This window comes from Natator depressus, chromosome 1 (assembly GCF_965152275.1).
Source record: "Natator depressus isolate rNatDep1 chromosome 1, rNatDep2.hap1, whole genome shotgun sequence".
Classification (NCBI taxonomy): Eukaryota; Metazoa; Chordata; order Testudines; family Cheloniidae; genus Natator; species Natator depressus.
This window is the reverse complement of record NC_134234.1, coordinates 140036588-140050564: the sequence shown is the minus strand read 5'-3', so window position 1 is coordinate 140050564 and position 13977 is coordinate 140036588. Positions and strand designations below refer to the sequence as shown.

The following is a 13977-nucleotide window of genomic DNA, read 5'->3' as shown; positions in this document are numbered from 1 at the left end:
CACAAGAGATAAAAAGAGTTAATGTCTGTCTTGTAGTTACACAGGGATGTTTATACAACCAATTACATTCACTAGGGATTGGTTAACAATCAAAACCATTGGACTCAGGTCTTTATTCATATCTATATTTTAAGGCATTTTTTTCTTGAACAGCAATAATTATCACTCTCAGTGTATTATGTTTCTCAGTGACTATTATTGACCGTGATGGCTCTTAGGGTCCATTTCATCTATGTGGCAGCTTCACATGTGCACTAAATTAATGAATTAAAAGTCTGTATGGCTTTATCGAAGGGATTACCACAGCCACAAGTGATGGCAAAGTCTGGAAAAAGTGCACCTATTTGCAGTGTCACTAAAGAGCTGAACAAACATGTATTGCTTTTCCAATCTAATGAGAGACAGTGAAGAATATGCTCATTACAATGAAGCAAGTTCTGTACGGCGCTGTCTTGAATAAATCAAAGCCAAATGCTTGATTTGATACGCCGCTGCCATCTTGGATCACCCCAAATTCTGCAAAAAAAAAAATCTTTCTACTTTCTACTCTGTGAAAAGCAGCACCAGAAATCAGCACATCAAGACTAATAATGTTTGTGTGTGAAAGGGGAGAGGGCTGGCTTTATGGTAGGCTACTCACTATCCTTCCCCAACAAGTTTCTCCAATAGGTTTCAGGTTCCACATGTTAGGAGGTGATGAGATGGATGGATGGCTGCTCTCCACGGCATTGTCCAGAAACCATGAACTCCATGTACATTAATGCTGATGGGGCAGCCCTAATTTATAACAGTTTGTCACCACTGAATGAAACCCTTCCTGCTCAAAGGAGTTCACAGGAACCCTGACCAAAGGAGTTCACAGGAATGCAAGCAGGATGTGCAACGCCTGGGAGCAAAATCCCTGCAGGAGCCACGCTGGCTTGTGGGTCCAGGGGCAAGAAGCACAGGGCCACCAAAAATGTCACCTTTGTCTCCAAAAAGTTCCCAGAGTTCTAGGAGTTTTATGGGTAAAAAGCAAGTATAAATTCTATAGGAGTGAGGAGGGATCCATTTTCTTCCCATGGCCTCATTTTTCACGCAGATACAAATGGAATATTGATTGACTAAACCCATCATTCTGTAATTGAACAAACAAGAGCCCACACAATTCACGTGGCCATAATGTTCTAAAAGACAACAAAATATTTCAACAGGAAAGCTAGATGTAAAACTGTTTGTAATAATACTTAATGGTATTACTTCGACAATTACTTCAACTTTCCTCACAAGCATACGTTAACGTTAATACATTGCCCAGCTGATTGCACAATGGGGGACACCTCTAACTAAAACAGCCTACATCAAAACTCAAACAAATAATTATTTTGCAGATTTAAAGGATGGACTATACTCCTATGGTTGGTTATTTCAGAACAGGTTTCCGAGTTAACAGTTAACTAATGCAGAAGGTTTGCTTTGGGCTTTTCTTTTTCATATTTTCACTACTGTTTCTACCCCTCCACTTCACCTTTCAAGAAATGTTACAAAGTATGTTAATATAAAATAATTGCACAAAGGAAAACCACTAATATAGTATTGTTTCAATTCATGCATCATTTTAGCAGTTAGTTACAATTACACATGAGAAAATTACTAACCTCAGCTATTTTAATTTCCAGTTTCAGAACTAACTTCATATCAGACTCTGCCCGTGAGGCATTAGCACCCAAAAGCACTGCAGTATCAACCATGAACTGCAAAAAGGCTTCTCTGTACTGAAGAGAAAGAAGAATGAAATGAGCATTGCAGTTACGTCTAAGGGTGGCTGTAGCAGTAAAAAGAAAAGTATTCTGCATTTTTAAGTCATTGTTTCAAGTGGAAGATAAGCATTTTGTGAGACTGGTTTGATTCCACCACAGGAGAACTGGGGAAATAACACCATAACAGGTACTGTGCTGACAGGATCTCTCTTGTGGTTCACTGAATATAGCTTTCAAAACATACCAAATGGTGTTGGATTGAGACATACCTACAGATGTTAGAGCTCAGAGAGTTAGTATACACCAAGCCAAGCTGTAAATCTACAGCACACTAGCATGACATGCACTAGTGGCCATGTAGACTAGAAGTTCACTATGGTGCTTTGACCTACTACTGTATCAAACAGCGTGCCGTAGCTGGGTCCACGTGGCCAGTTCATGGTAGGCTAGTGTGCTGTAGATTTACACCCCAGCTTGCCGTGCACTACGTCTGTGTACAGACAAGCCTTTACAAAGGAATTCGATATGTATATTTGTATAGAAAATACATTCCTAGAACGATCTCTCTGCAACAACTGACTCTCCTCCTCCAGTCTTGCACTGACCTTTTGGGTGCCCTAGATCCTCTGATGTCTTGGAGGGTATCTGGTGGAATCCTATTGGCCAGCATTCAAGACAGGAATAAAATTATACTCCAATTAACTACATATTTCACCTTCTGGTAGATGTAGTTCACTGGAGAGACACCACCTGGCCAGAGGGATGCCATTGGAAAACTCACTAGCTCACCTGAGAGCTGGGAGGGGGAAGGAAAAGGATCAGAACTTGGATGAGGGCAATCGCTACAGCCCCATGAAGATTGTGGGGATATATTTATTGAGTCTGGGGTTACAAGTGCTGGACATTGCATAATTTTCCATTATACTTAGGGGAAAAGGTGTTGCAAGTCCTAAATAATCATTGAACACTTTTGGACCTTGCAATCCCTACTCAACTGTGAGCATGAAGAGGTTCGGAAGGGGCCATAGGAAGAAAAGAAACTGAAGATCTTGGAACCTGTTGAGGGCCTCCTCATTCTGGGATTAAATATATCTAAATGTATTTGATAATAATGATCTAAAATACCAGAACTTAATACAGTGTTGGTGCTTAGAGACATTAGACCATTTTACATGGTTTAATTGAACCAAGCCAAAACTTACTATAAGGTTCAGGTTTGGTTCAGAGGAAAAGCAGAGCTGAATTATTTTTTATATTTTTTTCTAAAATGAAGAATACTCTGGATGAGAACAAGAGACGTGAAATTAACTGTAGTATAAACAAGCATAAATAGCAAACTACAGAGCCCAATCTCAATTTGGAGCTCAGCTAAAAAGAAAAAATTCATATTGGGAAAATGATTTATCAAAACTCAAATTACTAATACTTACAGATTTAGCTTCTGTGGTATTATCAAGGTAATCTTCCCGTGCTGTTAGAGACAGGGTTGCTTGGTCCAGCTGTTAAAATAAACAGGAAAAGTATATAATACTCCTTATATAGTCTGTATTACATACATACACACAATTAACAGCCACCAATAGGAGTGGTATTTTTCTGGTGGTTAGAATAGGTGATATAGAGGCTAGTGGATCTAATCACCAGTTTGGGATAAACAACTGGCCATGCCCAAGAGTCCAGCTCTTCAGGACTCCAACACAAAAAAATTGTAACGCGTTCTTCAGCTAAGATTGTGGGGCTTTCTGGCCTGCAAGAGCTTAAGGCACTGACCTTAGCCCAGTGTAGGGGGGTCCGTAGGACTTTCCTGCTCTCTTGCAGCCATCTATTGCAGCCAGAGTGTGCATTCCGAGCCTTCTCCTGGTCCCAACCAGACTCATGAGACTGGGGCCCTCAATAATATCCCCTGACTGGGATCCATTAGCACCAATCACTAAATGTTGTCTAGCTGGGACGGATGATTCCCAGCACCTGCCTGCTGGGCTCCTCTTCAGAACAGGACAGGCTGCTCCCCGGCTCCCCTGACCTTTAAAGGGGCACGCTGCCCTGTTACGCTGTCCTATAACACTAACGTACAATCAGTTGTGCAACACTGTGACAGATCCCACAGGAACTCTCACAGGCAGAAAACTTTAAAGTGCACTGCATGGCATTAACCACACTCAGACTGACCTCAACTCCATCATACTCAATGAAGCTTTAGAAGCCCCAAGAAATAAACAAACCACCACCTGAAATATAAATCAGATTGTCCTACTGTTGAAAAGATGGTTCTGAAACCTTTTTTCAGAGAGTCGTTATAGAGCACGTTTAGGGTTCACACTGATTTATATTTGCTCTGCAGGATAAAATAATCATGCCAGGATATTTGCATATTGCTGCAAGTCCTTCATCAGGCAAACTCCCTCTGAAGTCAATTTTTTTTTAAATTACTTCTGGAAACTCTCATTTTTCCCAAAGCACTCCTTTGGCTCATGTTAGACTGAGGTACAGACGCCCATTCTGAAGGCACAATCAACTTCCAAACACTGAATAATATATTGATGAGGCCACCAACAGCAGTGTGGTTGCTGCAAGATTACTACTCTGGAGAATTTTGTTTTTTAAAAATATGATGTGCTGCCCAATGAACAAACATTAGATGTACGTATATAGTTTTACACAGGCACATTTTTAGAAACAGAAAGAAAGAAATAATATCAATATATCATATTTATATTTATTAAATTGGTGGGAGGTTTAAATAGGTGAATTTTTTTTAGAATTTGAAATAAATAAAAAGAATTGGAGTGTCATTTCTATGTCACCGGCTATTTGAAAGCTTTTGTAACATATCTTATACAGAATAATACAAATTATTCATAGAAATCACTGCCTCAGGTGGAACTTAGGAAGACTCCTCTAGTTGTTCAAAAGCACACAGCAATGATACTCGACAGCTTTATGATTTCTGAGAAACAATATCACTGTACTATTTCTCAACATGTCCAAGTGAAAAGAAGGTATCTACAACAGCCATAGTGGACCTTGGATGATTTTGTTTGTTTTAAGTAATCATTCATTAAATGCTTATCTGAACTTAGCTAAACCTTTTTGGTCTAGAAATCAGGCTTGAAGTCTTGGAAGAACAGAATTTCTTCCAAATTTTTTTATACTTGGCTGCACTAGGGCTGGAAATATATTCTAGTTGAAACCAAGAAGTGCAAAGATGTGAGAAACACCAAAAGCAAAGGGAAGCTAACCAACTCCTTTAGCCCTCAGAAAAAGGTTCAGGTTGGATTTTGAGTAGTTTTTTTTTTTTTTTTTAATCTGAACCACATGGCTCATGAACCTGTCATACTGAAAGAGAAAGCCTAAGAACGTTAAAATCTCTCTCTTCTGGTAAATCGATTTAAATACTTCATTACACATCTACCCTCCTGGGAATTAATTAAAACATTTAGTTACTAAGCAGAATATTGGCAGAGGCACTCTGCAAATCGAGCTTCTAATCAAATTAGCAATGAGCAGTCATTCAGAATGTGCAGTTGTTCAGTTACTTATGTACTTAAATACCACTACGCAGATTCAGTGGACACACTCGTAGGTATAATCCGTCACTAGGAGACTAGCAAAAGGATCTGTCCCAACCAACAATTTACGTGGGTGAGTTGGGTTACCTAAATAGCTTCTTGGAAAATACTTCCCATACTGATTCTAGTCTTTTACCCATTAGAAAAAGACCTTTGGCCAAAATATTCCTGCCAGGATCTGATCATCATTCAAGTAGTCTGTACATGGGAATCCACTAATGAAAACAAGGAAGTGGCTCGTTAATTTGATTTACTATTGACTCAGGGAGCCGTGGAAAGAATCTCTTTAAGGGAATGTTAGAAATATAAAAATGTATGTCAGTTGCATATCCCTGACCTGTTTTTGAAAACTGTGACCCAAAATCAATAACAAATCTAGTGTCAGAAAAGTTAAGTTTCCACAGTATCCCTATGCAATCTATGTAGTGCCCAGAAGGCAACTTTTATATAAGGATCACCCATTTTATTTCACTGTTGTGACCGGTCACTTTCCACTTTGCCTTTAACTCTCTCTAGCACAGACATACAATCTCATTGCTGGTAACTGGTGGGCTGGGTTATACGGTTTAAAAAGCAACAAAAATTTGGACCAAGTCTCACATGTTAACCCAGGTGACAACCTGCCTACCTAAATTCTACCTGTCCTGGTGACAACTACCTCCCTAAATTCCCTCTGGAGTTTCAATAGGATACAGCTAGGTAACATATTTTAAATCATTTGCTGCCCTAAATTGTTGTGTAGTGTTAGCATGCATTGCTAACCTGCAGCCATGTTACGCTGCAGAAGTGACTGCATTTCACTGAAAGGTTAAGTGACTCCGGTATTTAAAGCATGAATGAGTTTGGGGATCATATGAAATGAATGATGACATATCGATATAGGACAATATATTAGTTCTACCAATTAAGTGTCTAACAAAGTGGAAAATCCCAAATTTGTAATACTTGCAAATGATACACCATCTTTTATCTTCACAGAAAAAAAAAATTCCTCATCATACAACTGATGCTTCACATATAGGACACAAAAACCAGCAAGAATCAGATTCTGACCTCATTTGGATACCCACATTGATCTTGGATATTGATTCATCAGGAATGTATTTCACTCACAATTCTGCCCTATTAAGGAATAAAATATCCTAGCTACATAAGTTTTTCACCCATGATAGTGTAGCATTTGGTACCTAGTGGCTTCTAAATTCCCATATATGGGTGATCATGTATATGTGCAAGCCACTGGGTACTAACGGCTACAGCTGAACTTAAATTAGCACAGTATTGAACTCACTTTTTTAAATGGATCACATAGCTATGACAAGTAGCATATTAGAAATGTTATACTGTACCTTTAAGATGTGTTTATTGGAGGTTTTGTCATCAGGAGCCACATACAAACGGATGAAGACCGAGTTACTATACTGGCCACGAAAAGTTGCAAGGGTCTGGAGCATGCTGAACTTCCTTTCTGACCATTGTCCTTCAGGTCCGATGTTAGATTCCAGCACAGGCCAACGGAACAGCGAATTCTTCAGTATATTTAATAGTGGCTTTGCATCCACTTTTTCAATTTTATCTTAAATGGCAAGATGTACCAACAGTTAAGTTCCAGACAATTCAAATCCAGTAGTGGGTATAAAGTCATGCCAATGAGATAGAAATGTTTATAGACTGATCAATTTCTAGGCAAGACTAAACAGAATAGCTCAAACTTAATGCCTTGGGTGGTCTTTTGCTGAAAAGACGCCTCTGAAAATAAGAGTATATGACTCCTTTATCATAGTTTATCCAAATCAAGCATTGATAACCTGGGCAAGGAGAAACTTGCATTGCATTCAGCTGCTCTGTGCCTGTCCTTGGAATGTAAACCTCTCTATACTCTAATTCTACAGTATGTTCATCATAGCCAATGGAAGAAATGTTTCAGATAAATAATACATAGTGATGATCTAGGTCAGATTTAAAATATAAAGTAAGAATCGGCTTAGGTACTACAGTGACGAACTCTGTGGAAAACCCAAAGACTGATAGAAATGTCATATGTTATTTAAGAAAATGGGATGAAAAACTATACTTGCCTTTTAAATAATGGTTGTGGTCTAACAGGGAATGAAATAACATGCAGTGACAAAATCCTGCTGGAGACTGCTCAACAACTGGCATAGGAGTTTGATTGGGTCAGAGGAATACTTGCCATTTGCAAACAAAATTGAGAGGGAATGGGAGTGGCCAGAGAGAGAATACAATGGAGTGTGCAACAGAAAAATCATTTAGTCAGTCAGCTTCACAGCATGTTGGAGCATCAAAAAAGAAATACTCCATAAGACGGGGTGGGGGAAACAACTTCTAAAAAAAATTCTGAGAAAACGACAGAGGAACACGTTGAGGAACCAAGTCTACCAGGTTTGATCCCCCACCCCCACAAGGAACTGACTCAAGAGATTCCAGAAACTTTAAAGATAAATTGCTAACTGCATTTGACCCAGAAGAAACAAAAGTAAAAACACATGTCACAGTACCAGCCCCTTGTGAAGACATTAGGGCGTCGTGAGATTTTTGGGAGGTGGAGGTTCTAGAGACATGCACAATCAGATGTGACTGGCGAAGAGACTGTGAGAGTTGAAAATGGAGATGGAGTTACAAGAAACCACAACCTAGGCTAGGGCTAGCTGAAGACACAACAGCTGCACTCATGAGAGGAGAGAGCAAGGAATACTGCAGATCATCCCAGAGATACTTTAAGAGGGTTCTGCTGTCCGGGCCCACTTGAAGAGCTGGCTTGTGGGCCCTACCATTTCGATGCCCCCGATATAGGGGAAATAGGAATGCAAAGAAGAATTTCAATTTTCATTAGAAAAAATGAAAAAGTTTCTAGCTTGTTTATGAAAACAACTCGATGGAAATTGTTCGCTAAGGTCAAAGAGAACAAGCAGGGGAGGCCCAGCAAAAGGCTGAGGGGCCTGAAGATCCTGATCTCCTTCACTCTGCCACCCACCCTTTCAATGTCAAATGACTCCACTGAGTTTGGGGTGTGTCCCAAAGTATCACCTCACTGACCCTCTCCAAAATCCTCAGGCCATAACTGTACACACTAGTATGATAATAGAGGAGACACTTTGGTTAGTGTTGAGGAGCAGGGGTGACAAATATTTATTGTAGAGGCTGAAAACTGGCTATGTGATATAGACTCAGGGGTTCAGAGTGAGAAGCCTGAGGGCACAACCTCGATGGTAAAGTTTGGAGCCATCTGGTCCTTAATTGCCAGCTGAACAATTCCATCAGAGGATTCTATAAAACAATTTACTCATTTAACCTGCCAGTCAATGCTCCCACATCGCTTTGAGAGTCCCTTAAAGCATAATCACTTTTCAAAGGAGAACTACATAAATATAGTATCTTGTGCCTTTGTATATTCAGAGGCACATTGCCTGACTTTACTGACAAAATAAGACACTGAACTTGTAACTAGATCCCTGTGAGTGGATCTTTGCATTTGCTTGGAGCCTCACTGAGTTCAGTGAGTACAAATGTCAGCCTGCATCGGTACAACTGCAGGGACTAGGCCTAAGCTTTCACTGCTTTCTTCTGTTAGCACATCAGAGCCTAATACGGGTAATATACAGCCCTCCCATGCCCCCAAACAAAATCAAGTTACTTACTCTCATTCATACACGATGAGTAAAGGATTTTGGCCTTCTGTACAGCTTCACTGTCCCGTCTCTTGCTGATAGGTTTCTGTAGCAGTGCTGTGAACATACACAGTAAAATAAGTTTCTCCCAGGCCTTGGAAAATGCAGGGTTTGGTTTGTTTTTTAAATCATGCCACTGGTTGGAAAATGTATCATTGTGGGATGACTTCATGGTCTAAATACCACTCATCTCCTCAAACCAACAGTTTTAAATCCTGGCTGGGTTGTTTCAAACCTTACCCCTTCCAGGGTACTTAAACTGAGTTACTCTAGAGAGTTGGGAGGAGAGAGAGCCAATAAGGAGGAGACTTTCAAATGACTTTAAAACCCAAGCTTTAAGGTACAATTTTTTAAAAACTGCATTATGAAGTGAAAATCATTGCACAATATAGCTCATCCTTTGTCTTTTAAGGCAGGGTCGGGGAGGATAGAGCTTGCAAGCAGCTGAACAAGTCTTTTCATTCCAGGGCCAATGCTGTTCTATACCACTATTTACCAGGGCCACCTTTTCATTTTTTGGCCACTGCTTTTTCCAATAATTTACCATACCACTGTCCCCACTGTTGTCTCATATAGGAAGGGCACAAGAGTGAAGCTTGGCGATGACAGTCAATTCCATGCTGGAGGAATGGGGTAGCTTTCTCTCTACCGGGTACAATACTAGAGACTATGAGGATGAGTGCCCATAATGGCCACTGTCTTCAGTAAGTGCTTAAGGAACTACGCATTTCTCAGGAGGCACTCAGCACCTTGAAGGATCTGCCATAAAGAATATTACAAATACAACTCACATCCACCCATTTGAGGAGCAAAAATCTACACCCAGAAAAAAATTGCAGAAAACAACAAAAATTCTCCTGCCAGCTACACTAACGCATGATGTAGCAGAGTACTGCAGGTGAAGTTCTGTATGTGTGGCTGTCATCAGTTTTGAGTGGTTAAAATTGTCTTATTATGACAGAATAAATACCAAAAATAACAACAACAAAATTGGTTGGTTGGTTTTTAAAGACATTTTTAACACGATAATGCTATTTTAGTTTCAGATAAGAATCTCCCCCAGTCTACTGCAGGGCACAGTTCTTGATAGATTTTATTTCAAATCTCAATCTTATCAATATTTCTGAGCTTCATAAACACAACATCATAGCTGTCACCAACATATCTCTACCAGAAGGCTCATGAGCAAAGTTCTCAATGGAAGTAGCTCAAGCCCTTTATTTTTTAAACAGGATTATCAGCTCTGTCCAAGCTTTAAATATGAAATTTTAAAGGAAACTGTGATTCAGATCTCAATAAATCTAAAAATGAAAAATAGCCTCCTACTAAAGCCAATGCAATCATTTCTGTTTCTTGCCAGAGAGTTGCAACAGTCATGAAAATTGGAAGCTAACAACGTTGGATAGCTAAAGCCCAGAAGAGGGGAAGACCATAAGCTAAAATAAAATAAAACCAACTCTAGAACTACACTAACATAAAATCCTATTAAAATCAGACCCGGTGCTTTCCACTGAATAACTTTTTTTTTTTTTTTTTTTTACTTGCTACAAGAAGCAGCTGTAACACTCATTACATTACAGCAAAGAATGACAGAGAGCAAGACACTTCCAATTTGCTTAGAAAAAATTAAAAATTTTGCAAAGAATATTCTGGATTCTGACTGTTAAACACGAGAAGCTCAGTTTTCAAAAATGGGAATCTTAACAAGATGGTTAAATCCTGCATTTTGATCCTCAAATTAGCTCTTTGGGGGTATAAACGCTCTTTACAGCAGACATGTGACCTAGCCTCAAAGTTCAGATTTGGATCCAAACTGCCCCTTAGTTTAAGAGGATTCCAATCTGGTGTTCTGGTTCAGGCCTCTCCCTCTCTGCTTTTTGTATCCTGAGGTGCTAATGCGAATATTCAAATGCACAATTTGGACATCCTTCTATTTAAATTGCCATGTGTGAAAACTTTCAAGTACTAAAATTCTCTTTGCTACCACGTACTTGAGGAAGAGTGAGGAAAGAGGAGGAGGAACGGGTCTCTTTGTATCTATATCTACGTACACACATATTATAGGAAGAGCTGGTAGCAACCTCTATATTTAGCCGTACGAAGGATTCTTGCAACCACTCCTGTGAGAAACTCTCACACCATTGTTTGCAGGAGGCCTTTGATATTGGGCAGCTGGAATGTGCTCGGGCTAGAGAAGCGCTTTTTCATTGTCTCGAGAAATTCTGTTCATTTTTTGCTGAGGTATAAACTGTTAAAAATTCCCATTTCTCTTCTCTTGCTTGTGTTCCTCAGGAAAAATGTTGGCAGATTGCCAGAATAATAACTGCACACAAAAATTCTAAGGCCAGGCTCATGTCAGCACTAAAGTAGCAGCAACAGGAATATCTGGGAGCTGCCAGAGCAGCTGTAGTGGGCTAGGCAAGGGTCCCCCCATCCCCAGACCAGGCACATGGGCCCAGTGGCCTCTGCCCTCTTCTGAGAGTTCCAACATGGAGCAAGGTTTCATCACCCCACACTGCAATCTCCCCACTTAGGCTGAACACCTGTTCCCTAGCAGCCATCCCCCTGTCCCTCTGAGGAGATGGAGTTGCAGCTCCTCTAACTCCCAAAGGTAGGGAATAGGAAGCAAAACAGAGAAACTGCACACAAGATCAACCACCGTCCGAACCCACCACATAGTCCATCCCACCCTCTGTGGGCACCAAGTGGGGCAGGAGCTATGCCAATTCCTAGTGGGGGGCTAGAGAAAGAGGGGAGAGAGCCAGGCCAGGCTGGGATCCCCCTTCACAACCTAGCACTTGCACCCAATGGTCCACCTTCTGGGATAACAGCCTTCTGCTGCTTACAGCCCATGTAGTTAGTCCTGAAGATCCAGTGGTTGCAATTTGTACTGCAGTGTTAATGGTTCAGGGTCAAAACTATGATGATGATGATGGGGGGGAGGGATGGTTACAGTCACACATGATGGAACCTTTTTCCTTTTAAAACACCCTACAAAATTACATTTAAAGCTATATTAAAAGAAACTTATTTAGTTTTCAGACTCAAGTACTCAAAAGTTAGAAAGTGTTAGATTTGCACTTGCTTGTGCAACCTTAATTCCAGCGCCGTTGTACATACGTGTTATGATACAGTCTTTAATTACATAGTCCTCTATTACTTTTCCCACAAGATGCTTGCTTCATTCAGTGCACAGGATGTACAAGAGGGCAGAATTAAGGCTGCACAGGCAACTGTAAGCCTGGCATCTCCTACCTTTCAAGTGCTTGGCTTTGCAACCTAAATAATGTTCTTTTAATACAGATTTTTTAATATCACTCGTGTGCGTGTTTTATCTTCTTATTTCGGTTTGTGAAAACATAGTTTCCTTTTAACCCTAAAGAGAGTGTTAGCCCTCCAAGGATCCCTTTCAAAAAATAAAGCATAACAAAATTACTGGATGAAAACACAACTAATTTCAAAACTTTTAGACTCTGCACAGTCCATCTTATCAAAGAATGTGCCATCTGAAGCTGTGGAGATGCACAATACCATTCCGTATTGTCTCCTGTTCTCTTTAACATGGGCATGCTGCCTCTTCTCTTGGTTACTTGCCAATATAACCTAACCCACTAGTGCCTGGTCTACGTGTCACTATTAGAGTTCATGTGTAATCCAGCCTGCTGCTAGCCACTACTGATAATTTGATTCCCAAGGCTGTTGACAGTGACGAGAAAAAGGGGTCTGAGACATGGAGGAAGTGAGGGGGTAAAACTGATAAGAGAAGTAGAGACCTAAGAGGAGGGTTGGAGAGGTTAAAATTAACAAAAAGGAGAAATGACACTGATATTACTATGGGATGGAGGGTTCTGAAATACAGGGGAAGTGTGTGAAACTAATAAAGGAAGCCGGAATAGTGAGACACTGATATGTGCAATAAACGAAGGCAAGCACAACAAAAAAAGAAGGGAATGTAGTGCTTCAAGTTATGAAACTGCTGCTTTAGTTTCTTGCATGCTGCACATTTACATTTCTAAGCATTCTCCTAGCGCATATGTAACCCACACACCTCCTGGGTGAGGTGTTGTATTCCATTTAGTGGGGGGGGGAAGAGAGAGATAGAGATTGATTGATTGATTGATTTACAGCCTTAGCTGATAGTGGCTTTTAGCTCATGTGGTAGAGGTACATGCACTAAGCTCCAGAGGCCCCAGGTTCAATCCCACCCGCTGACAACCAGGGTCTGTCAGCGTTACACAGATTTTGACAGTCATTTTGTTCTATGAATTGCTGCAGCCTGCTACAGAGGAGACACATGCTGTGCTAGAGACTTTACATTTCCTCTTTCTTCTTGTTGTATCCCATAAACTAAAATAAAAATCATTCAGAGTACATTGTTGCTCTTTGAGTCTTATTAGTCTTAAAGCTTTTTATTATTAATTATTATTACTATTATTGTGTAAGGAAAACAGAGTGGGGTGGGAGACCCAAGTAGTAGAGAAACAGACACATATAGGCCAAATTTTCAAGGGAGACCAGGGTCCAATTTTCAAGTGCACTAAATGGCCAACTCAATGGGCTTTGCTTGGTATGGGAAAGGAGGGCTCTGCTGTTATGAAGGTTGCAGAAGCTGAAAGAGTATGGCTTACCATGGCCGTCTGCAAGCCGAATTCTGTTGCCTGGCACTGCGTGTGTGATCTCTAACACCAAAGCTGCAGGCACTCAATATAAGATGCAAAATGCGACCTTGTACTAAAATCACATGTGCTATGTAATGTGAATAGTGTTGTTCACCATGAAAGAGTATAGCCATTGTTCTGTAAAATGTATCTTTTAAAATACTTCACTCCCTTTTTTTCCTCCAGCAGCTGCAAATGTTTCAAGCCTCCCTCCTCCGTCCCAAAGGCTATCTCAGATAAGGCAGCAAAAAAAACGCACACGCGATGAAATGTTCTCTGAGCTCATGCAGTTGTCCGGCACTGACAGAGCTCATCAGAATGT

The 13977-nt window shown here is 40.4% G+C and overlaps 1 protein-coding gene across 1 annotated transcript in view; it reads right to left on the bottom strand.

The window, feature by feature from the left end:
• PHEX (phosphate regulating endopeptidase X-linked) overlaps positions 1–13977 on the bottom strand; it is a 132328-nt gene that overhangs the window by 85730 nt on the left and 32621 nt on the right. Inside the window, exons 4-7 of the mRNA XM_074946129.1 lie at positions 8968–9054; positions 6658–6884; positions 3170–3238; positions 1638–1754 (exon numbers count right to left, since the gene is read on the bottom strand). Coding sequence (XP_074802230.1) covers positions 1638–1754; positions 3170–3238; positions 6658–6884; positions 8968–9054 — 500 coding nt within the window. The remainder of the gene's footprint in view (positions 1–1637; positions 1755–3169; positions 3239–6657; positions 6885–8967; positions 9055–13977) is intronic.